The 25,794-nt window shown below is 42.4% G+C and overlaps 1 protein-coding gene across 1 annotated transcript in view; it reads left to right on the top strand.

Moving 5' to 3' along the window:
- SH3PXD2B (SH3 and PX domains 2B) overlaps window positions 1-25,794 on the top strand; it is a 273,034-nt gene that overhangs the window by 58,035 nt on the left and 189,205 nt on the right. Inside the window, exon 2 of the mRNA XM_082256749.1 lies at window positions 20,344-20,424. Within this exon, the coding sequence (XP_082112875.1) occupies window positions 20,344-20,424 (81 nt within the window). The remainder of the gene's footprint in view (window positions 1-20,343; window positions 20,425-25,794) is intronic.

Genomic DNA, 25,794 nt, shown 5'->3' on the forward strand with positions numbered 1-25,794 from the left:
TTGTGGCTCCACAGCTGTCAGAATATCTGAACAGGGGCTACATCTGATTTGACTGACTGGACAACCCAACGCTCACATTTCACTATATGTATGGCCAGTTTAAGTCACAGAATAAATATTCCACCAGAACACTTTCATTTTTGGATTGTGACATGAGAAGTTTCATGAGTTAGGCCATGTTCACATTTGGCGTTCCTCTTTTTTGGACCACAAGCTTTGCATGATGGGGTTGGCCGCACGATTTATCGCAGCAAAACCTTACCACATTGTCGCCATTTAAAATGAATGGCACCTCACTTTGCAAGGTGCGGTTTGCCATTGTTGGAGTGCGATTTGGGATTGCAGGCAGAATTACAACGATTTTCCCCCCAAGATCCCAAAACACCCGATGTGAACGGGGCCTTAAGGCGTGCAACATTTGTAACAATTTGAGGTGAAGAAATGGCAGTAAACTTTGGATAATCAGTAAAAAAATAAAATAAAAATAAATTCTGGAGACTTGCCTTTTGCATACCTGGTCAAACTGAGTACTGTAGATCGTGATGATCATACTCAAGAATCTTAAGCTTGCAAGGCAGAATAATTAATCAGAGAGTGACTATATTGGCTAGGCATTCTCTCTTTTTAAACAGAGATCACCAGTGGTTTTCATAGCAGTATTTTTTTTTTCAGATGGAAATCACTGTATAAAAATCTGCACTAAACTGATGACTGCATCATCTCAATGAGCATGGCAAAAAAAAAAAATCCTCAATCTTGTCCTGCCCCATGGAGCTCACAAATCTTTTCTTTGCCATTTACTAAAAAAGGACAGATTGTTGCTTTAGACTCCATTTACCACTTGTTCAATTTGTCATGACTTTGAACATCAAAGCCTCATGACAAATTGCACACCAGTGGTGCAGATTCCTGCACTACTTTGCAACTTTGATCCATAGAATGTAAGGTTGAATCAAAATCGCACTAAATCGCATCAAAGTCACTCTCCAAAGTCCCACTGGAAATCGTGTGACTTTGGAGACTTGGTAATGTTAAAGGAGCCTTACACCCCTCTAACCTGGCCTTCTGCAGGGAAGAAGCAGTTACTGTTAAGCATGTTCGTTTTTAAGTGCATTTATTTGGTTAAAATTTGTGGGCAAGTTGTATGTGAAAGCTCTAGGATGCGTGTTTTTTTTTTTTGGTTTTTTTTTAGGACAGGAACATTTCTAAAAATCTATTTGCATTGCTTTAAATTGTAAGGGTGCACATCTTCACTGGTCTCAAGATTAAATTTGATTACAAATATCCTGTCTTCGATTCGATTCCATGATGCATCACGATACATCACCATTAATACCCATGGTTTTTATCCAAAAATTCAAAAGAAATCCATTTTTTTTTTCATTTGCTCTTAGCGCAATATACTATTTGGGGAGGGTAATTCACATAACCATCCCAAAAGAGGGCTACAAGTTTTTCACTTTCAGTTCATTACAGAGAAGAAACAAGTAAGAGCTGTGAAAATGTGGAATTGATGACTCTCACAAACTAGTTCTGGGCTGCTCAGTAGATTTTTTTAACAAAGACCTGAAATGCATACCTGTCCTAAATGCACAGAATATTAGTGATCGTGACAGAGGGATGGTGGTTGGGGGAAATGTATGTCCCTTCCTGCTGCTTGTAAAAGCAATCCAGTGGCTAGTTAACCGCTAGAAATGCTTTTACAAGAGAGCTGACTGTCAGCTCTAAGCCCCTGTTCTCACATTAGAGTAATTGGTCATGCGATTTGGTGGGTCAAATTGCATGACAAGTCCCACACTGTTGCTGGCAGTGGCAGTGTTTAAATCGATACAACAACGACTGTGCTGCATCAATTTGAAAAAGTAGTATGTGCACAGATGTCTTAAGATGTCTTCCCACATTCCCTTCACATTAGAGCAATTGGTCATGTGATTTGGTAGGTCAAATCGCATGCCAGAGAGCTGCATATTGTTCAGTAATATAGTGTGATAAAATGTTAACCGCAACGAAAAAACACCAGGAGCTGTAAACCATCCCATCAGGTGGAATATTTATTTTTAAAAGCCCTGTAAACTGGAAGTGATGCCAGGTCGTTGCTTCTGGGTTACCATAGCCCAGAGCCAAACAAAGCTGATCTGGTCTTTGTTTGGCAATCACCTGGCAGAAGCACTGGCTGATTCCAGTGGGGCGAGAGATCCCGTTAAAGCCGTGGCGGGAGGGGAGTGAATGTCCCTTCCCACTGCTTGTAAAAGCAATCCAATGGCTAGTTAGTTGCTAGGAATGCTTTTACAAGAGAGCTGACCGTCGGCTCTAAGCCCCTGTTCTCACATTAGAGCGACTGGTCATGCAAATTGGCGGGTCAAATTGCATGACAAGTTGCACACTGTTGCTGGCAATGGCAGTGTTTAAATCGATGCAACAACGACTGTGCTGCATCAATTTGAAACAGTAGTATGTGCACTCATTTTGGCGATTTCAGGTGCAACTTCAATAGACATCTGTGCATGAAGCCGCAGAGATGTCTTAAGGTGAAGTCGCGCAATTCCAAAGCTGCAGTCAATGTAAACAGGGGCTGAAACACTTGTAGGCATCATCCTGGTATAACCAATTGAAAGCCAGTGACGTACAAGAAACGTGACTGGTTGGCAAGTGGTTAAAATGCTGTGGATTTTCTTTACCTTGGATTTCCAGTAGCTTGTAGTATGATTACTGTTATGTAAATATTCAGTTATATGAAGATGTTACAAATAGTTTACTACTTTCTGGAAATACCATTAATATCTTACTTTGTAGCCTAGAGATGAATGGGTTAATCCAAGGCCAAGCCTGCAAGTAAGACACATTAGCTGTGCTGCTTTCTGTAGGATGATGGCCAGTGATGATAGAATGATGAAAACCTCTGTTCACTTTGGGATTTTAGCAGAACAAAATAGCTTGATTTACATGATGTCATCTGGAAGTATTGAATGGGCTCTATCTGCAGTGCTTTGGATTTTTAGGCTTTGAGGTTTTATGATCCGCAATTTCACTGCCTGACTTTGAGTAGTGATCAGCATTTTATTGTTTTAAATAAATTATGCAGTGAACTGTATAGATGTTAGATGTGCTCATGCCAGAGAGCTGCATATTGTTCAGTAATATGGTGCGGTAAAATGTTTTTAACAGCAACAAAAAAAACACCAGGAGCTCGAAACAGTCCCATCAGGTGGAATATTTATTTTTAAAAGCCAAGACTATTTTTAGATACTTTTTTATCAGTGACGCAAACAAAAAGTGTATGCAACTCTGCGCATAGTGAAATTCAGACCTGCACTGATATCCGAATCACTTCTGCATTGTGAATTTTCAACACTGGCATGTAAATTCAGCCTTAGTTTATAGAGTTGACCCTTAATTAGGCTTTTCAAAAACTTTTTACATGACACTATTGAATTGGAATAAAAAAAAGGATTTGTTTATTTTACTCTGTGACTTCTGCAATGATTTAGATGGGAATGAAATCAAAGACTTCAGCAATACCTTAGTGTTCATATTAGTGGGCATCACTAATGGCATACTTGGCACAGTGTTTGAGTATAACCATTATTGTATTGGAAATCAAAGTTTAGAGAAGCTCCTCTTTCACTATGTGAAGTATAACCAAGACATTTTTTAAAGGTGTGTGTGTGTGTGATTTTTTTTTTATATCCTTTCCATTCGTCATTTTTACCGTTTTTTAAATTTTGGGTTGTCTCTGTTGACGCTGAGATATCCTCATTTTGGAGTGATTTCCCCTCACTTCCTGTTTTGGCTATGGGACAGGAAGTGAAGGGAAATCTCCCCTGTGGTCACATAGATGGCAAAAAAAACCTGACAGGATATGGCCCTCCCCTAGTTTTGTCATTAGTTCAACTTTAATAGTGAAGAAAAAAACATCATTCCTATACATTTTATTATTTTTGCCTCTCTTCCTTTACTAAGCATAATAACTGTCTTGGTTAAAGTGGTTGTAAGGTCTTTTTTCTTTCTTGTACCTACAAGTAAGCCTAAAATAAGGCTTACCTGTAGGTAAAGTGAATATCTCCTAAACTTGCACCATTTAGGAGATATTCACACTACATGCAGCCGGTGACTTAATTGGCGCATGTGTTCTGAAGGGACGGCATACCAGCGCTGCCCTTTCAGAGCTTCGTGTACATGCCTGTACAAATGATTTACAGGATATAGCAGTACATGGGTATACACTGCTCTTAGAGTACACCTGCATGCACGTGTGAAGCTGCAAAATTTGGGATTTCCCTTCACTTTCTTTCTTGGTGGAAATGGTTAGCAGTATAATTGTCTCCAGAGATAAGTGGAAGACTTCCAATAGGGACATATGCTCTGGGGACAACTGACGAAGGCCCCATTCACATCAAGCGAATTGGTATTGTGGGTAGAATACTGCTATTCTGTTTGTGATTCCAAATCGGTCTGCATTACTGGCAAAATGCAGCACACGTGTTTGTGTGCCATTCATTTCATTTTTAATGGCATCTAAAACGCAGTGCAGCTTTGCCGCAATTTATTCCAGCAAACTGCAACATGAACAGACAAGGACTCACTGCTCATTGCCTGATGACTCACACAGGTGCATGCCCCGACTCGCCTCCGTGAAAACTTGATAAAAGAAAAGGAATTGGCAGCACTCCAGGTTGAGTCAAAATCCAGATTTATTGACTGGACATCCAAATATGACAATCGTGACAAGGTAGACGCGTTTCACCCAAACTGCAACATGGAAAGCATGGCAACAAGCTTTACGAGATGTAGTTTGCTGTGTGATTGTGCTACAATCGCAGAAAAATCGCACCATGTTTAGGTGCCATTAAAAATGAATGACACACAATATTAGGCCTTATTGCCTTCCTTTAGGCTTACCTGTAGGCACAAGTGGTAGTACAGAATTTACTATTACTTTAACTTCCAGTTATGTCTCCTGGGCAGGAAGTTAAAGTGATTGTAAAGTCTTGTGTTTTTTTTTTTTAAATAACAAACATTTTATACTTGCCTGCACTGTGCAGTTGGTTTTGCACCGAGCGGCCTGTATCCTCCTCTTCTCAGGTCCCTCTTCTGTGCTCCTGGCCCCTCCCTCCTGTTGAGTGCCCCCCACAGCAAGCAGCTTGCTATGGGGGTCACCCGAGCAGAGTCACAGCTCCCTGTATCCAATCAGATATGAAGCTGCGACCCGCCCCTGCCCCCCCTCTCCTAATTGACTGACTGACTTTAGTGGGGTACACACTATAAGAAAATTGGGCGAATGATCTTCCGATTTTCCTCATTGTTTCACAGCAAATTGGAACCGATGAACAAAAATTTGTTTGAAAATTCTCGTAAGACAAGGACTTTTTTTTTTTTTTTTTTGATGGCTTCTGATCATGCACAGTCTCTTTTCTGATTTTTCTTGTACAAAAATCCTATGAAAACGACACACATTAAACTAAAATTGTTTGTTTTGTTCCTGTACTTAAAATTTTTGAAGTTTGTCCCTTCGTACGAAAATTCAGAATCGGCTGTCGAAAGTTGTGTACACACTCTACGAAAATCATACAAAAATTCGGAATCGGCTGTCGAAAGTTGTGTACACACTATACGAAAATCGTATGAAAATTCGGAATCGGCTGTCGAAAGTTGTGTCTACACTATACGAAAATCGTATGAAAATTCGGAATCGGCTGTCGAAAGTTGTGTACACACTATACGAAAATCGTATGAAAATTCGGAATCGGCTGTCGAAAGTTGTGAACACACTATACGAAAATCGTATGAAAATTCGGAATCGGCTGTCGAAAGTTGTGTACACACTATACGAAAATCATATGAAAATTCGGAATCGGCTGTCGAAAGTTGTGTACACACTATACGAAAATCGTATGAAAATTCGGAATCGGCTGTCGACAGTTGTGTACACACTATATGAAAATCGTACGAAAATTCTTTGGACGAAAATGTTCACCCGATTTTCTTAGTGTGTACTAGCCTTTTGATTGACAGCAGCAGGAGCCAATCGCGCCACGCTGCTGTCTCAGCCAATGAGTAGGGGAGTCCCAGACAGCTGAGAATCTCCTGCAACATTGCTGGAGCAAGGTGGGCTCAGGTAAGTATTAGGGGGGCTGCTGCACACAGAAGATTTTTTTTTCTTAATGCCTTTTACAATCCCTTTCAGTCAAACTTCCACAGTGGGGCATGTACAGCAGTGTTTTGACCCTTCCTTACTTTTTTTTTTTTTTAAATAAAGTTTTGGCTATAGATTCATTTTAGAATATACCCACCATGGGAGAAATATGTAGGTTTCCTTCTCTAATCTAACCTATCCTTCTGAAAATGCCAGCTGCCTGGATATCATTCATGATGCTTTGGCTAAAATGCAATCTGAAGCCCCGTACACACGTACCGATGGTCGGCTTACAAATGTTCCTCTTTTCTCCCCGGGATGTCGGTGTCTGCTGAAAAGTGCAAAGACAGCACAAGGACAGCACAAGAATTTTGTCCGCCGACTGCAGAAGTGATGTCATGTAATGGTTAACTTTCCCTGTGTTTTCTATTTTCTGAGCATGCCCAGTCTTGCAAATCTGCGGTCTGTCGGCCGAATTGTGTACTGACAGGCGAACAATCGTCCGTTCTGGTGTCGGCATACAAATATTTTCATGTTTGCACGAAAGACTTTTGTCCGCGGATTGTGCGCAGACATCTGTCGGAGGCACCATACTAACACGCGTACAATCGGCAGATCCTTCGTCCACCGACGTTTGTATGCCGACGATCGGTACGTGTGTACGGGCCTTAAGTCACCGTTCCAGAAAAAGTAAAGGAGCAGGAATTTTGAAACGCATATTTTCAGTCATGCTGTATACTTGGTCAGGAAACTGAGGCAAAATGATTTGGAAGTAGTAGGGCCAGAAAAAAATAGGTAAATGGCAGGGTAAAGTACATGTTTCTGACATGACAAGTGTACATAAGTCAGAAACCCTAATAGAAAGCGTGAAAAGACTATAAAGTAGAACGTTGTTTTTTTTTATTTTGGAATTCCATTGTTGCTGGTCACCATGGTGAAGATCACCCAGCCTGAACAATTAGAGAACTGTTGGTGCTGCCTCTTAAAATGGCTAGTTTCCTAGCTATATTATTGCTCTGGAATAAATGCATCGAGTCTTTACTAACTTTGATTTGCTGTATGCTTTATTCAGGTCATTTAAAAGTGTTTGAAGTCAGACAAAGCCAGGTAGCTAGCAATTTGAAAAGAAGGCCAGCAAATGACGGCCTCAGTATCAGTGCTTTGACATAAATGATCTAATTTTGATGATTTTCATGCATTTCATGATATCTCTTGAAGGCTAGGAATTTTTTGAAGCTGGATATCCTTGAGGCTTGGTTCACACTGATGCAGTGCGAATTGATGCGGTTTCACAGTGCGATTTGTGTGTGTGTTTTTTTTTTCTTGCAAGCAATGCCCGTAACAGGGGCATTTAACTTTTATTCTTTTTTTTTCAAAACACATAAAGGGCTTACAATGAAACAAAGAAATAAGTACATATCAATCGAGTACAACAAAAAGAAAGATCAGGCAATCATAAAAAAACAACTCAAATCCTCACTACCCCCACCGTGGACCCCCACAAGGAGGTCTCATTAAGTTATTGAATTTATATACCTTCCCAAAACCTATAATCACGGCAGGCAGTAAGACAGCCCTCAGCTTGTACGTCTATTCCGTATTTACCCCATTTAATTCAAACAAACAAACAAACAACAAAACACAAAAAAAAAAAGGGGGGGGGGAACCATCATCTCTGACTAGGGAGATCTCTCCCCCATCTCCACTCATGAATGCAACAGATTGACACCCTCAGCTGACGAAATAAAGGTGTTCCAGAGCTCCCAAGTCTCACGGTACAGCCCTCGTTTACAATGTGATGTCAGCACCAAATCTTCCATGTTATTGATAGCCTCCACCCTGCATAACCAGTCCTTTACCGTAGGAGGGCAGGGACTTTTCCATAATGCGGGGATACAAGCCTTCGCCCCATTGACCAAATGACGCACCACCGACTTCTCATATCTGTGTATGGGGATATCTGATAAGTGAAGCAAAAAGAAGGCCAAATCCTCCTGAATAGGATTTTCCGTACATTTTTGAACAATAGATCTAACCTCAGACCAATATCCTAAGAGTTTCGGGCAAGACCAGAAAATATGAAATATCGTTGCCTACTCCCTCCCACAACGCCAACAGTTCGCTGATACATTTGGAAAAATCCTATGAAGTTTATAATGTGTATAATACCACCTGGTCAATACCTTAAAGTTGGTCTCTTGGATTTTAGTACAGATAGACGTTTTAAAAGCCAACAAAATCATATTCTGTATTTGTGATGGTGTGAAGGTGCGATGTAAATCAGATGCCCATTTGGTCAACCAAGGCAAAGAAGAGTTATCCAACGGGGACATAGTGCGATTTGTGTTTTGACAGGTACGAATTTAATATGATTGGGGACTGGGCATAGCTGGAGATGCAAATTCGCACTGCACCCACACTAAACTCACACAGGACTCTTTTTTTAACTGGCTCAATGTGAATGACCTTCATAGAAAACAATGTATTTTCACATGACCTGCGAATCTGTCTTTCAGGTCGCATAGGATTCACATTAGTGTGAACTGGGCCTGAGGCTTTATGATGGACAGAATGTTTAATACTAATGCAGACAAGCATGCTTTATAGAACATTTTAAACATGGCTGCCTGTTTTGTTCAGAATATATCTACTTCTTAACCTCTCAATGTAAGATGGGAGTAGGTATTGTGAAACAGCCTCTGTGTTGCTTGTATAGAGCCAGGGTCTTACTGGGTTACTTTAGACATGTGGTTTCCTGCAAATAAAGGGCTGCCTAGATCTTGGTTTCCTGCCAATTTGTCTGCACTCCATTGCCTGATTAGGTGAATTATCTTCCTGATAAAGGAGGGGGACGAGTGTGGATATTAAGTAAACATTTCCGGTTGCGACTTTGTTATAAGATGTGTCTTGGTATATTAGTATTTACTGGCCATACTTTGCCTGCCAATAAATTTTCCGCTCTCTGTGCGTATTCTACAAAGCAGTGCATAAAGAAAAACTGACATTTTATGAAGAAAATCACTGAAGCATGTATTGAAAAAGCCAAAATGATTTTATTTGACAATATCATCCAGATTTTTAGACCCAAAAAAGGAATCCTGTACTGAGAATACAGAGTAAGACATAGCTGGCCTCTGCTTCTGGAAATGACCATTGCTTGGTTGTCCTACTTATCTTTTGGGCTTCTATACTTTTGAGGCACTGCCCTGAAAAAAGTATTTTGATTTAGGCCCCTTTCACACATACGGTCCGTTTGTCAGTTTTTCATCCATCTGTTGACGGATGAAAAACGGACATCAATGCATCTCTATGTAAAAACAGATGACAATGGATGATCATCTGTTAACATCCATTTTCATCCGCTTCCGTCAATGTCCGTTTTTTGGAACGGATGAATGCCCTATTTTTCAAAAAAACGGATTGGACGAAAAACGGATGTAAACGGACAAACGGACCGTTTTTCATCCGTTTTTTCATTGGTAGATGATGTAGAAAAAATGGATGAAAAAATGGATGAAAAACTGATATATTTTGAATTGACTGAACTGATGAACTGAACGGACAGTATGTGTGAAAGGGGCCTTAGAGTTCTGGCTTCAGACTGACTTTTTAATCTGCGTTTTTATTCTTGGTTAGTAACTCAAAGTATTGAAGATGGAGGCAGAATGAGCATAGCAATAACAGCCTCAAAATGTAACGCTCCTGCGTTTCATGTATGGTGACAGACTGAGCAGAGGTAAGTTGTGTCAGTCTAATTACCTGCTGCGACAGAGCCTGATTGTCTTCTTTTAATTCAGCAAGTGCGTGTATTAACGCAGTTACTTGCTGTTTTAATTGTGTCACCTGAGTGGTTATTTCTGCTGAATCCATTTGTGGGTTCGTTCAATCTGTAACGCTCCTGCGTTTCATGTATGGTGTGGATTTTCAGCTGCAGAAATATTCCACTTCAGTAGTCATGTAAGAGAGATGCTGAGATACCATTCCCAACCTCAATGACTCATCATGTGTGGAAGGTCTTAATTCAGCTAGTAAATACACACACTCAACAAGCTGGTTCCTAGAGTGACTTTATGTATGTAGTAACACAGTGATGGTAGATCCGCTCGGGCGAGCTCGTCCTTAACGGCTTCTGATAGGCCAAGCCTAAATTGGGTTTTCAGAGATGCATCATTCCATTCTGAATCAAGGGTCCATCTCTTGAATTCCGCGACAAAGTCTTCTACAGGCCTCCTTCCTTGTTTCAAGGATCTTAATTGAAGATCGGCAGTACTCTGCCTATTGAGGTCATCATATAGGCTAGTGTGTTCTGCTAGGAACAAGGCATAGGAGTTGAGAAGCTGGTCGTTTTTCTCAAAAAGAGAGTCTGCCCAGGCTCGAGGATCGCCTGTTAGGTAAGAAATAATAGTACAAATCTTAATGTGATCAGTAAGGTAGGTACGAGGTTTTAGCAAAAAAAAGTAACTCACATGCGTTTTTAAATTCGCGAAATTTTTTGCGATCGCCTGTAAATACCAAAGGGGGATTTATCTTGGGTTCAGGGGACTGAGCAGAGGTAAGTTGTGTCAGTCTAATTACCTGCTGCGACAGAGCCTGATTGTCTTCTTTTAATTCAGCAAGTGCGTGTATTAACGCAGTTACTTGCTGTTTTAATTGTGTCACCTGAGTGGTTATTTCTGCTGAATCCATTTGTGGGTTCGTTCAATCTGTAACGCTCCTGCGTTTCATGTATGGTGTGGATTTTCAGCTGCAGAAATATTCCACTTCAGTAGTCATGTAAGAGAGATGCTGAGATACCATTCCCAACCTCAATGACTCATCATGTGTGGAAGGTCTTAATTCAGCTAGTAAATACACACACTCAACAAGCTGGTTCCTAGAGTGACTTTATGTATGTAGTAACACAGTGATGGTAGATCCGCTCGGGCGAGCTCGTCCTTAACGGCTTCTGATAGGCCAAGCCTAAATTGGGTTTTCAGAGATGCATCATTCCATTCTGAATCAAGGGTCCATCTCTTGAATTCCGCGACAAAGTCTTCTACAGGCCTCCTTCCTTGTTTCAAGGATCTTAATTGAAGATCGGCAGTACTCTGCCTATTGAGGTCATCATATAGGCTAGTGTGTTCTGCTAGGAACAAGGCATAGGAGTTGAGAAGCTGGTCGTTTTTCTCAAAAAGAGAGTCTGCCCAGGCTCGAGGATCGCCTGTTAGGTAAGAAATAATAGTACAAATCTTAATGTGATCAGTAAGGTAGGTACGAGGTTTTAGCAAAAAAAAGTAACTCACATGCGTTTTTAAATTCGCGAAATTTTTTGCGATCGCCTGTAAATACCAAAGGGGGATTTATCTTGGGTTCAGGGGACTGAGCAGAGGTAAGTTGTGTCAGTCTAATTACCTGCTGCGACAGAGCCTGATTGTCTTCTTTTAATTCAGCAAGTGCGTGTATTAACGCAGTTACTTGCTGTTTTAATTGTGTCACCTGAGTGGTTATTTCTGCTGAATCCATTTGTGGGTTCGTTCAATCTGTAACGCTCCTGCGTTTCATGTATGGTGTGGATTTTCAGCTGCAGAAATATTCCACTTCAGTAGTCATGTAAGAGAGATGCTGAGATACCATTCCCAACCTCAATGACTCATCATGTGTGGAAGGTCTTAATTCAGCTAGTAAATACACACACTCAACAAGCTGGTTCCTAGAGTGACTTTATGTATGTAGTAACACAGTGATGAAGATTTAAGAGACAGGTTGAGTGGAGGTGGTAGGTGACAGACACTTGAAGGTAAGACAGTAGCAGATGGATGCAGGTAGGTTTAGCAATCATGTATGGTAGCAGATGACAGAGTAGCAGGTGGACATACAAGAGAGATCAACCCAGTGCAGGAATAAGTAGCAGTAGTCTTAAGAGCTAGCAATCTAGATATGCAGATGTGATAAATAGTCTTTACTATGCAGAGCTAGATAGTGTAAGCTTAGTATAAGTTTATAGAGGGTTCCCCTGCGGGTAACTTAGCACTAATAGCAATACAGCCGAAGGTTGGTTCAGGAGGAGCGGATGATCCGGAAGCGGGATGCAGGGATCAGCGCAGCGAGGTTCCGTCAGGTATGCTTGCAAGCACGAAAGCTTCAATCCAAGTTAGCATCCAGGTAAGGGTGTTTGAACGAACACATGTGAGTGAGAACCGGCGATTTAAATAGCCATCTAGTCCGGCGCTGAGTGATGACAGCTTCAGTCTTAAAGGTGTATGCGCACCTTTCCAAAAGAGAATGGTGGGGCGCATACACTTGTGAAAAGAGTAATTTAGGGTACCAAAGGTACCGGAACATTACAATACCCCCCCCCCTTAAGGCCGGCTCCTGAAGGCCTCTGGAGCTGGTTTGTCTGGGTATCTCGCATGAAAATTGCGGATTAATCTAGGGGCATGTATTTCAGAGGTGTTTAGCCAGGTGTAGATACGAGAATCCAGAATCTCTTTTATCTCGTATTCTTCTCCACCTTCAACTTGTACAGGAGGCGGAGGTGGAATATTAGGCCTTATTCTTTGGTCCGGAACATGGGGCTTCAGTAGCGACACATGGAAAATGGGATGGATTTTTAGGTCTATTGGCAATGTAAGCTGTACTGCAGCTTTTCCAATAAGTTTTTTGATTGGGAAAGGTCCCAAGAACAGAGGTCCAAGCTTTTTGCTAGGGATCTTCAGTCTTAAATTTTTTGTTGAGAGCCAAACGAGGTCCCCGATAGTGTACTGTGGAGAAGGTCTTCTGCGAAGATCATAGTACTTCTTTTGTTGACTGTGAGCATGTGCAATGGTAGTATTTAATAAACCCAGAGAATCCTTTATTTGGGTAAGATAGTCTGAGGCTACTGGGTTGTTTGAAGGAAGGATGCGTGGTGGAAGAATAGAGGGATGAAACCCATAGTTCAAGTAGAACGGACTCTGCTTGGTTGTACTGTGGGTTGCGTTGTAGGCAAATTCTGCCAGAGGGAGAAGATCCAACCAATCATCCTGTTGGTAAGAAGTGTAACAACGTAAATACTGCTCGATGCATTGGTTGACTCTTTCAGTCTGTCCGTTGGTCTGCGGATGGTAAGGAGAAGGTGAGCTTTCGCTCGATCCGTAGTATGTGACATAGTTCTTGCCAGAACTTAGAAATAAATTGGGATCCACGGTCAGACAGAAGAGTTTTTGGGATACCATGTAATCTAAAGACATGTTTCATCAGGAGTTCTGCCGTTTGTTTGGACGAAGGTAGTCTGCGAATAGCAATGAAATGTGCCATCTTTGTCAGATGGTCCACTGACACCAAGATGGTATTAAATCCTTTGGAAAGAGGCAATTCTACGATGAAGTCCAAGGACAAAACTTCCCATGGAGTTTGGGGTATTGGTAGACTGCATAGTAGACCGGATGGTCTCGTAGTGTCAATTTTGGACCTGGCACAGACATTGCATGAAGAGACGAATTTTTGTATAGATGTTTTCATGTCAGGCCACCAGAATTGCCGGGAAATCAAATTAAGAGTCTTTGTCATACCCATATGTCCTGCCATAGGCACATCATGAGATAATTCCAAGATCATGGTGCGTAGGGTAGGTGGTATGTAAAGTTTGTCGTTGTAGTAGAGGAAGCCTTCTGCATCAGTATTTAGTTGTGGTGGGGGTGAATCCAAACTGATACCATGCAAAACCTCTTCCTTCAAGGAAGGGACAACTCCAATAATGCGTTTGTGAGGTATTATAGGAACGGAAGGGATTTCAAAGTAGTTTTCTTCAGTTAGTCGTGATAGTGCATCCGCCTTTTTGTTCTTATCTGCAGGTGTGTAAGTCACTAGGAAGTTAAACCTTAGAAAGAATAGTGACCATCGTACCTGTCGGTGCGAGAGAGTTTTGCTAGTCTGAAGATATTGGAGGTTTTTATGGTCCGTGTATATAATTATTGGTAATTGGGTGCCTTCGAGTAAATGTCGCCAATTCTCCAGAGCCAATTTTATAGCAAGCAGTTCCTTTTCACCCACGGGGTAATTTATCTCGGGACTGCTTAGAGATTTAGAAAAAAAGGCGACTGGATGAAGTGGTGAAGTGTGGGTTGGTCGTTGGGAGAGTATTGCTCCTACTGCCATGTTTGACGCATCTACCTCCAGAATGTATTGGAGGGATGGGTCTGGATGGCGTAATATGGGAGCGGAAGTAAACCTTGTCTTTAACAAGTGAAAAGCTTTATTGGCTTCTTCTGACCATTTGAATGGTTTTTTTATGCTAGTGAGCTGTGTGAGGGGTCTCACAATAGCAGAAAAGTTTTTAATGAACTTCCTGTAGAAATTTGAAAATCCCAGGAATCGCTGTAGCGCCTTGCGTGTGGTTGGTGTAGGCCAATCCTGAATGCAGGATATTTTACTCATGTCCATCTCGATTCCTGTTTTGGATATGATGTAGCCTAGAAAGAGTACCTCATCTTTATGAAACAAGCATTTCTTCAGTTTCACATAAAGGTTATGTGCAAGCAATCTCGATAGTACAAGTCTTACATGTCTTATGTGTTCAGACAGGGATCGTGAATATATAAGTATATCGTCCAGATATACCACAACACAGACATCTAGTAAGTCTTTAAAAATATCGTTTATAAATCGTTGGAAAACTGCAGGGGCGTTGCATAGCCCGAATGACATCACAAGATATTCGAACAATCCGTATCTGGTTCTGAATGCAGTCTTCCACTCGTGTCCATCACGGATTCAAATGAGATTGTATGCTCCTTTCAGGTCCAATTTTGAAAAATAGGTAGCTCCACGCACCTGCTCAATGAGCTCAGGGATAAGCGGTAGAGGATAGCGATCTTTTATTGTGATAGCATTCAATTTCCTGTAGTCGATGATAGGTCTGAGACTTGAGTCCTTATTGCGAACAAAAAAGAGTCCTGCTGCTGTGGAAGAAGTGGAAGGTCTAATAAAACCTTTTTCCAAATTCTCATCCAAATAGGTTTTGAGATGGGAAAGTTCATCCTGTGAAAGAGGATAAACATGACCGAACGGCAATTTGCTATTTGGGAGTAGATCAATGCTACAATCATAGTCTCGATGAGGAGGTAATGCTTGAGCATTTTTCTCAAGAAAAACCTCAGAAAGATCCTGATAACATAGTGGTGCAATCTCATCTGTCACCATAGACAGAATCTTCCCGGAAGACGGGAGGTTACACGTATCCTCGCAATAGCAAGAGAGGAAGGCCAAGGATCGTTCCTTCCAATCTATGGTTGGTTGGTGTGTGTGTAACCAGGGAAGTCCCAACACAATGGGAAACTGGGGTGAAGGTATTAAATCGAAGGTAGTAGTCTCCCTATGAGACTCGTTAATAGTGACTAGAAGTGCTTGTGTCTGATCGGTGATCGGACCAGAGGATAACGGAACACCGGTAATAAGACTTACTGAGACAGGTTTAAGTTTAGAAATAATAGGAATTTTATTTGAAGCAGCAAAACATATATCAATATAATTTCCACAAGATCCTGTGTCAATCATGGCCTTAGTAGTAATCCTGTTCTGGTCCCACTGTAATGTCAAACAAACAAAAATGTAAGGGTTAGTGAATGAAGTTGTCAATCCCCCTAGGAGGACATGTGAACACTCACCCTTCTTTTTGTTGACTAGGGGACAGACATTTATCTTGTGATCCGGGGATGCACAGTACAAGCAGAGATTTTCATATCGTCTTTTGGCTTTTTCCATAGTTGATAGCGGTGGGCGTATGGTTCCTACCTCCATAGGAACGGGGTTAACGGCCGGAATCCGAGAGGAAACGGATAATGGCATTCCCATTTTCTCAGCCTTTCTTTCTCGTAGTCTTCTATCTATGGTAATACTGAGTTGTATTAATGCATCCAAGGTTTTTGGTAGATCCGCTCGGGCGAGCTCGTCCTTAACGGCTTCTGATAGGCCAAGCCTAAATTGGGTTTTCAGAGATGCATCATTCCATTCTGAATCAAGGGTCCATCTCTTGAATTCCGCGACAAAGTCTTCTACAGGCCTCCTTCCTTGTTTCAAGGATCTTAATTGAAGATCGGCAGTACTCTGCCTATTGAGGTCATCATATAGGCTAGTGTGTTCTGCTAGGAACAAGGCATAGGAGTTGAGAAGCTGGTCGTTTTTCTCAAAAAGAGAGTCTGCCCAGGCTCGAGGATCGCCTGTTAGGTAAGAAATAATAGTACAAATCTTAATGTGATCAGTAAGGTAGGTACGAGGTTTTAGCAAAAAAAAGTAACTCACATGCGTTTTTAAATTCGCGAAATTTTTTGCGATCGCCTGTAAATACCAAAGGGGGATTTATCTTGGGTTCAGGGGACTGAGCAGAGGTAAGTTGTGTCAGTCTAATTACCTGCTGCGACAGAGCCTGATTGTCTTCTTTTAATTCAGCAAGTGCGTGTATTAACGCAGTTACTTGCTGTTTTAATTGTGTCACCTGAGTGGTTATTTCTGCTGAATCCATTTGTGGGTTCGTTCAATCTGTAACGCTCCTGCGTTTCATGTATGGTGTGGATTTTCAGCTGCAGAAATATTCCACTTCAGTAGTCATGTAAGAGAGATGCTGAGATACCATTCCCAACCTCAATGACTCATCATGTGTGGAAGGTCTTAATTCAGCTAGTAAATACACACACTCAACAAGCTGGTTCCTAGAGTGACTTTATGTATGTAGTAACACAGTGATGAAGATTTAAGAGACAGGTTGAGTGGAGGTGGTAGGTGACAGACACTTGAAGGTAAGACAGTAGCAGATGGATGCAGGTAGGTTTAGCAATCATGTATGGTAGCAGATGACAGAGTAGCAGGTGGACATACAAGAGAGATCAACCCAGTGCAGGAATAAGTAGCAGTAGTCTTAAGAGCTAGCAATCTAGATATGCAGATGTGATAAATAGTCTTTACTATGCAGAGCTAGATAGTGTAAGCTTAGTATAAGTTTATAGAGGGTTCCCCTGCGGGGTACTTAGCACTAATAGCAATACAGCCGAAGGTTGGTTTAGGAGGAGCGGATGATCCGGAAGCGGGATGCAGGGATCAGCGCAGCGAGGTTCCGTCAGCGAGGTATGCTTGCAAGCACGAAAGCTTCAAGCCAAGTTAGCATCCAGGTAAGGGTGTTTGAACGAACACATGTGAGTGAGAACCGGCGATTTAAATAGCCATCTAGTCCGGCGCTGAGTGATGACAGCTTCAGTCTTAAAGGTGTATGCGCACCTTTCCAAAAGAGAATGGTGGGGCGCATACACTTGTGAAAAGAGTAATTTAGGGTACTAAAGGTACCGGAACATTACACAAAACCCCTTTCAGAATTCAGTTTTTATCAACACAATTTACATGGCTCGACAAACTCAAAAAAGGTTGTCACACTTTTTTTCATTTTGAATAGAGCAAGGGAGGGTTATAACCCATCAGATTTTTTTTCGTCATCTGTGACCTATTGCGATGATTTCACTTCCGGTCCCATAGCCAAACAGGAAGTGAGAGGAAATCCCTGCAAATTGAGGGAATGCCTTGGGGACCCCCAGGTCACCAGCACTAGTTTCCCCATTGGAAGATTTCCCCTCTATTACTTTTCTGGGGACAACCCAAAATTTGGGATTTTCTTTTACTTTCACTTTCAATGATAATGGTAAACAGTACAAGGAGAGGGTGAATCTCCTTAATGGGTACACAGACAGCAATCAAAATTGACAAATGTTCCAATCACCCTGCACTCTATCCAAAACTAAAAACTTTAAAGTTTTAGTCCAAACATTCAAACATTTACCTATTCGGTGGGAGCGGAACATCATGTATAATAACAGTATTGCTACCGCAATTATACATGAAAGCTTTCCACTTTCAGTGGGTTGTTATGGAAATTGGCTGTACTATTGCCAATGGTTAAGGACACCGCTGAGACCCTAACAACTAGTGACTTATTTACTTACATGGTTGGGAATGGCTGGCCATAAAAAAAAAAAAAAAAAAAAAGGAATTGGAGATAGTTGGGGAGGAAAACATGGCGTGGGGGAAAACCAGCATTCTAGACCTTTTTGTCTGAGTGCACAGGGCCCCACTTGGTATAGCTTTCAGTTCCATCCAGCCACAGCCTGCCATAGACTTTGACAGAGTTCCTGCAGCAGGGTACTAAAATGTTTGGATGCATTGCAGCTGGACTGCAACATGTCCAAGGGGCCTTGCAGGAACCATTCGATTCTCCCTTCCATGTTTCCAGTTCAGCAGAGAAAAATAAAGTGAAATATTCAATATTCCCGTGGCACACTTTCCAAAATAAGGCTTAGGAGTAGCAGGTGCTGAAGTAACACCCAGCTTGAACAGGAGACCTCACAGATCAAATGCACATATTCGTCAGCACACCACGGAAAGGGTCCTGCGTGGCTCTAAAACGTTGCATTACGTCTTCTGTGATGTAAAGGTTCTTCAATAAAGATTTTGAACGTTCGGCAATCTGTGGTATGCTGGCGAGGCAAAACGAAGAGTGCGCCATGCTTCAAAACCTTCTCGCTGCGCATGTTCGAGAGGTTCTAGTGCTTGTGGTCGCGCTTCCTGGAATTGGATGTCATCCTATGATCTCTGGTGCCTGGTTCATCACACTCTCCACGTCTATGTGGCGAAGGCTGGAGGTCCATTACCAAACATTGCCGGCTACCTGATCCCTTCACAGCTATATGTACCCACCTGACTACAGTGATTTTCCTGAGCGCATTTCTTATTTGTCTAATATGTTTTTTGTTTTTATCCACTACTACACTATGAAGTGTTTTGTGCTTTGTGTCTTCCCTCTTGGGAATAAAGTGGCAACCCTTTTGTGCCTTACTGCCCTTATTAGTTGTAAATTCCGGATGTATTGGCCTCTTTTTTGTGATTATCTGAGCCGTGGAACGCATCTGGCATTTCGGTTATTCGGAGGTACGTCATTTCCAGGTTTGGGTCCCGCACAGAGCGGTATTTTCTCGCTCCATTTTTGACCCAGTGCCACCTCATTTTGACTTGGGAATATTGAGGGCTGTGAGGAATCTTTGAATCCTTTCTGTTTATTGCTGGGATTCATTATTTTGTGCTCTGTTCCCCATGTTTGACCTCCGTCCACTTCCAGTTTTTGCCGTATATATAGAGTGGGTATGCATTATGTGGCCACGCCCCTGATGATGTCATCTATGACGAAACACGTCGGGAGGAGCTTAGCTACGTGACGCTGGTACTGCATACCACTGGAGGTTGGCCATATTTTTGGTTTGAAATGGATCTACACCACCTTTTTGTGTTTACATGCTTATTCGTATGGAGAGAGTGTGAGTACCCTGTGTGTAGTTTCTACATGTTTATTAAATCGATTTTAGAGATATCTGTGCAATGATTGCCCTTTATTTTCTCATCTATATGTTTTTGGAGCCTGTCTTCATGCTGTTAAGTAATCTGGATTCACTGAACGAGTGATTTTATAAGAGCTTGCTCTGACTGCTGCTCAACCCAGTAGCCATTGGAATCTGGCAAGAGACTGTGTTTCTCCATCTTGGTGGTGGATCAATTGTTTTCTTCTCACTGTCTTTTATGCCTCACATCACTGGAGGACTGTTTGGAATATTTTTTGAGTGCTGCTATTTTGATTTCACTAACCTTTATGCTGTGGCTAACCAGAACTGCACTTTCCTCAAGATTCAGTGTTGGCAGGTGAAATAGCATATAACAACCAATCCAATCAAAATTTTAATTTACTGTGGTCGTAAGCGAAAATGTTAAATCAATGCTTGGCATTAGCCACCTAAATGCGTTTGATCTACCTGCTATTGAAAAAAATGAAATACACATAGCTGTGTAATCCAGCAAGAACTTAGGCTGGCCATACACTATACAATTTTCTTATTCAATTTCCTTTAGATTTACCTTTAACTATGTAGTGCAAGGGCCTGCCTGATTGCATACAAATTGAAAGTGTTTAGGTTTGACCCTATATTACATGGTTTTGGTAAATCTAAAGGAAAGTTGAACAAGAAAGTTGTATAGTGTATTGCCAGCCTTACTCTGGCAGCTTCAGTCTTCATGTGTGGGATGTCTTATTCTGTCCACACTGACTGGGCCTTAGACCGTTACTAGCACTGAATTGGTACTTACTGTATATGTGGTTGCTGTTTTCTTCTTGAAGATGAATAGTGCAATTGATGCTTGACTATGCTATTTTTTGTTTTTTTTTCTAGGTGTATATTATTAGTGTTACCTGGTCAAATGGCTCAAGTGAAGTCATCTACCGGAGATACAGCAAGTTCTTTGACCTACAGGTAAGAAAAATGCTGGAACGATTTAATGCTGATTGAGCCTGAATTAAATGTGACATTGTGGCTGCATTTTGGTAAGAACGTTCTTATGATTAATTAGGAAATGAACTTCATTAACATGGCATTTGTCTACATTTTTTATCTTCCCCTTTCCCAATTAAAGGTGACCTTTATAGATAGAAATACCATTTTCATAATAAACACATGAAGGGCATAATAAGAGCAGCTTCTTTTTTTGACACCGGTTTCCTTGCACAATTCTCTACAGTAATTATTACGGATGAGCTTGCATTTGTTTGGAACCATGTTTTGAGCAGAATCCCAAAAGTCAGCTGTCATTCATTGTCCAATGAGCTGCAGTAGGGGTGTGAAAATTTTGGAATCACCCTGTTCTAGTTGTCTAATTCAGTCCGTCCTCTGTCCCCCCCCCCCCCCAACTGGGAGCAGTCAATAGTTCTGCAGGAGTGATTCCCCTGTCAGCGCTATCCGTGTTGATGGGGGGAGAAATCATGCAAATTTCTTTCCTGCAAAGAAATGCACTGTATGGCCAGTCTTAGTTTGATTTACATGGCTAAAGGTGTGAATTGTCAAGTCACGGGGTAAATATTATATGAAAACAGATGATGTTGATGGCCCCCTCCTTACAGTCTATTGAAATGTGAACAGAACTCAAGACACATCTTATATATTTGGAGGGGGTGCAAACACAGACCATACATCCTAAAAATGACCTATGTGAAAATTAGTGGCACCCGATGAACTACTAAATAAAATTGTTCAAATTATACAGAATTTATTTATACAAATAATAAAAGCATTTGGATATGCCGATAGTGGTATGTGTAACTCCTTCATAGTACTATGCTAACTTGGCCTCCCACAATATACATAGTCTGTACTATACGTATATGAATACCTAAGGCTCCGTTCACATCTAGGCGTTTTGGGGCGTTTTTGGGGCGTTTTTCTGCTCTAGGATCAGCTCTCAAAACGCCCAACAAGACAAATCCTATTCATTTCAATGGCCCCTGTTCACATCTGAGCGTTTTCACGCTGTATACAAAACGCCCAACGCTCAAAAAAGTACATGAGCTTCTTTTTGGGCAGATTACAGGCGTTTTCCATTGATCTCTATTCAATCTAAAAACGCCTGCACAAAAATCGCGGTAAAAATCGCGGTAAAAAACGCCGCAAAAATCGCGGTAAAATCGCGGTAAAAAACGCGCGAAAAACGCTACGCTCAGGTGTGAATGTAGCCTCAGAACATCAATATAGTGGGAATATTTTCAGCATAATGTTCTTATCAACCTCAAACCAAGGCCTTGTACTAATGGGGGAAAATCCAAGCCAGACCAAGTATGGTTCTTGCTAGCCCTGTGTCTCAAAACTGTCTAATTCAAATACAAGAATAACTTCTATAAACAGCAACTGTGCTGTACTATGGGATTACCTTTATCTCCCATTGTAGCTAACCTTTACATGGGAGAATAACACCAAGTCATTGATTCAGATATGTGGATAATATGTTGATGAACATTAGAAAATTGGAAATAAAAGCTTATAGTGATTGGTTCACTAAAGATAAATGCGCTGTTTACTTTACAAGCTAAGTTGCATTCTGCAAGGGAGTTTTCCCCAGAGCTAGTGAATGTGGTAAAGCTTCACTCACAAAGAATACCCAATCATGTACAAGGAAAAAACCTTGCACATGATTAGATCATAGAAATCAGCAGAGCTTCACCTTATTTAGGCTCCATACACACTGGCTTAAAAATATCTGCTACTACAGGAGCTTTGTGTTTTGCCTGTAGAAGCAGCTCAATGTTATACTATGTGTCCATGCACATTAGGACGATTACAGGCATATTTTAAGCTCAATGTTTAGAGGCAGGAAAAAAACCTTCTGGTTTGCGTTTCTGATTGGAGCTTTCTGGCAGAAAAAAAATGCAAAACTCTCCTAAACTTGGCTAAACAATGTACAAAAAAAATACTCTGTATGAGCCTTTTTTTTCTGCCAAGGGAATTGGAATTTTGTTTTAAGCCCAGTGTGCATGGAGCCTTACTAGGCTTTGGGGAATGTGGAGTGGAATTTAGTAAATCAGCCCATAAACTAAGTGGGTAAGTACATCAAGTTTACACAGGAAGTGGCACAAAATAAATTATTATTTTTGCACTGTGTGTTACATGTCAAGGAAGGGGGTGACTTGGACATTGAAGTCTACAGGAAACCTATTCCCACTACCCACTGGAACACAACTGGATTTATTTAAGACTTTGGAAGAGGCTGAAATGGTAACAAGAGTGTTTAAGGACAAGGCACACAGGCTTCTCAGGAGTGCTTTGAAAGTTTGTCACTACCCAGACTGGGCCTTTGTAAAAACATCCACAAGGTCAAGCAGAAATGCAGGACCAAACAGGGAATAAAAACAGAACACAGAGTAATCAAAGTAGTCATCCATATGCAGCAGGAGTGTTGGAAAAAAAGATCATTAACAAACGTTGCATCCCTGTGTCCTTCAAGCCCAGCAATACAACAAGATGGAAGCTTTTGCATCTCTAAGCAGTATTAAACCTTAAAGCAAACCTTTATTATGTTGCAGCGTACCAATTTTTAAATGTGATGGCTGCATTCGTTTCTGTTTTAGGGTCCTTTCACACGGCCGCTCCGTGTGAAAGGTCCTCTGCGGGACTTTTTTTTTTTTTTTTTTTCCACGGAGCGGATGACATTTCTGTCATCCGCTCCGTGTGCCCGCATATCATCCCATCCGTTTGCGGATGATATGCAGACATAATGTAAGTATATGGCACTGCGGATGTCAGCGGATGACACCGCTGACATCCGATTTTCCTTCCTTTCCGTTTTTTACACGGAAGAAAAAATGGGGTTCTGTTCCATTCGAAAAAACGGAACAGAACTGAAAGGAAGAAAATCGGATGTCAGCGGATGGTATTCCGCTGACATCCGCAGTGCCATTTACTTACATTATGTCCGCAAATCATCCGCAAACGGATGGGATGATTTGCGGACACACGGAGCGGCCGTGTGAAAGGACCTTTAGGCTTTCTTTTGTCTGTGTTCATAATTCAGCCAGCCAGCCTGAAAGTTTGCTGTTTTTCAGAAGTTCAACTTCTCCAGCAGAATGTATCAGTTTGCATATATAAATCAATCTGTTTATCATTGGCAAGGGTGATTTAACATGATCAATTTTTATTTATGTAAAACCTTTATTCTAAAAGGGAAAAAAAAAATCTGCTGTAATTGATTGTAAAATATTAGGCCTCATGTACACTGCTGCGATAAACGGATGTTTAGGAGCAGTTGGCCTTTTTCTCTTTTGTTCATTGATGGACACAGCACCTTATTCTCCTTAACCATTGGGTTATACTGCCTCCTATAGGAGTAGGACACTAGGAAGGAAAAAGCTTGACTACGCCTATGGGCAGTCCCAGGGGGTATACACCCGCTCTCAGCTATAGGCACTCAGTTTTTTTTCTGCCTAGTCAGGAGTAAGGACCTAGTTCCTTGATGGGATCTCTTGTCCTGGCAATTTTTTCATTTTAAATTGTATTTTTTTCCCTCTTTTATTATTTTGTTCCTGTGAGATTTTGTTCCTGTGAGAACTACAATCAAGTGCCGGACTGGGCGACAAACTGGATAATATAGATCCTTAGGGTCCCCCAGTCCGGCCAGCGAACGCGTGCAGATCGCAGTTTCACACTAGGTCGACCCCAACATAGCCCCACTGGATGGGGGCTTGCCTGCGAGTTAAACGTCTTGCGAGGACGCATTCGAACTGGCTTCAGCCTGAGTCACAGCATTTCCTTCTGGCCAACAGGACCCACGTTACGATGGAGAGGTGTCCTGTCCGGAGCGGTGCCCACCCTGTTCCTGTTGTGGTAAGTGGCTGTTCCCCCCACTACCCCTGGAGGGTTTTGGGGTGGACGTGGGCCCCTCCCAGGGATGGTCGGACCCCCGGTTTCCATTCCCTTCTTCCCAGCCCCTCTAAAATTTCAGTCACTGTGGGACTTTTGGGCCCCCCTCCTCCGGTGAGGTGATGAGCTGGCTTTGCCACATGCTCTTAGGGGGGCTGGTTGGAGTTGCTGCTGACTGGGTTTTCCTGATGCGCAACGGGGTGTTGAGCAGGGTTCCCTGCCATCCTGGGGGTTGGTGACTAGGGCAAGGATGACCTCTGGGCTCCCTGCGACGGTTTTTGGGCCGGGGAGCGGATGTTTCTACCATCCGTGGGTTCGTGAATCCGGCCAAAATTTTAGGCCACGGCTTTGCGGCCTACTCGTCGGAACCTATGTGAGGCGGCCCCTGTGGGGATGGCTGAAACCACTGCCTCCCATTTGGGCATCTGCCTTCTCCTCCGCTGCCCTTGGGTGGTCAGCTCCGCTGGGGCTGGCGGCCGGGCGCCCTCAAAAATTTAAGCTGCGGCCTACTAGGCTATTCGGCCGAGTCTGGCACCGCCGTTGGGGAATGGCCCCAGTGTGTGTAGCTGAAGTCTCCACTCCTCCTTTGGGCATCTGCCGGGCTGAGGATCTGTGCAATTGCGGCTGGGCCCCCACAAAAATTTAGGCCACGGATTATGGCCTGCTGGTTCATATGGTCAGCTTGGCACCTCCCTTGCACTATGTGGCGCTGTGGGGACGCTTCATTTTTAATGACAATCTTTCCGTCATTATCTTGTGGCGCACCTGCCTTGTTTTAGTGAGGGTACCCTGCCTGCGCGTCTGCGTCATGGCAGGCGGCCCTTTTAAGGGGGCTATGTCCTATTATATCTTCTATGGAGGGCTCGGAGGACGACCCCCTTGCTTTTTGTGGGGTCCAATAGGTGGTCCATTTGTAGACCCTTGGCCGGTGTCCCTTTTTCAGTTGGCGGCCTCCCGTGATTCTGTTTTCGGGTTGAGCTCAGTTTAAAGCAACACTACTGGGTCTGCATCAATGCATCCTTAGTGAGGATAGTGAGTGCTGTGGGTACTGCTGGCTGGTACTGTGCTGTAGGTAGTGCTGGCTGGTACTGTGCTGTGAGTAGTGCTGGCTGATACTGTGCTGTGGGTACTGCTGACTGGTACTGCTGTGGGTACTGCTGGCTCAGGCTGGTACTGCTGGCTAGTACTGTGCTGAGGGTACTGCTGGCTGGTACTGCTGTGGGTACTGCTGGCTCAGGCTGGTACTGCTGGCTGGTACAGCTGGCTCAGGCTGTTAGTGCTGGCTGTTACTGCTGGCTCAAGCTGGTAGTGGTGGCTGGTACTTCTGTGGATACTGCTTGCGGGAAATGCTGGCTAGAGAGTCAGGAAAGGCTCTGCGCTGGAGGAAGATAGAGGCGCTACTTCCTCTATCTCAGTCAGTATCCTCACTGGTGGAGTGCA

The sequence above is a fragment of the Pelophylax lessonae genome, assembly GCF_965119305.1.
Source record: "Pelophylax lessonae genome assembly, chromosome: 4".
Classification (NCBI taxonomy): domain Eukaryota; kingdom Metazoa; phylum Chordata; class Amphibia; order Anura; family Ranidae; genus Pelophylax; species Pelophylax lessonae.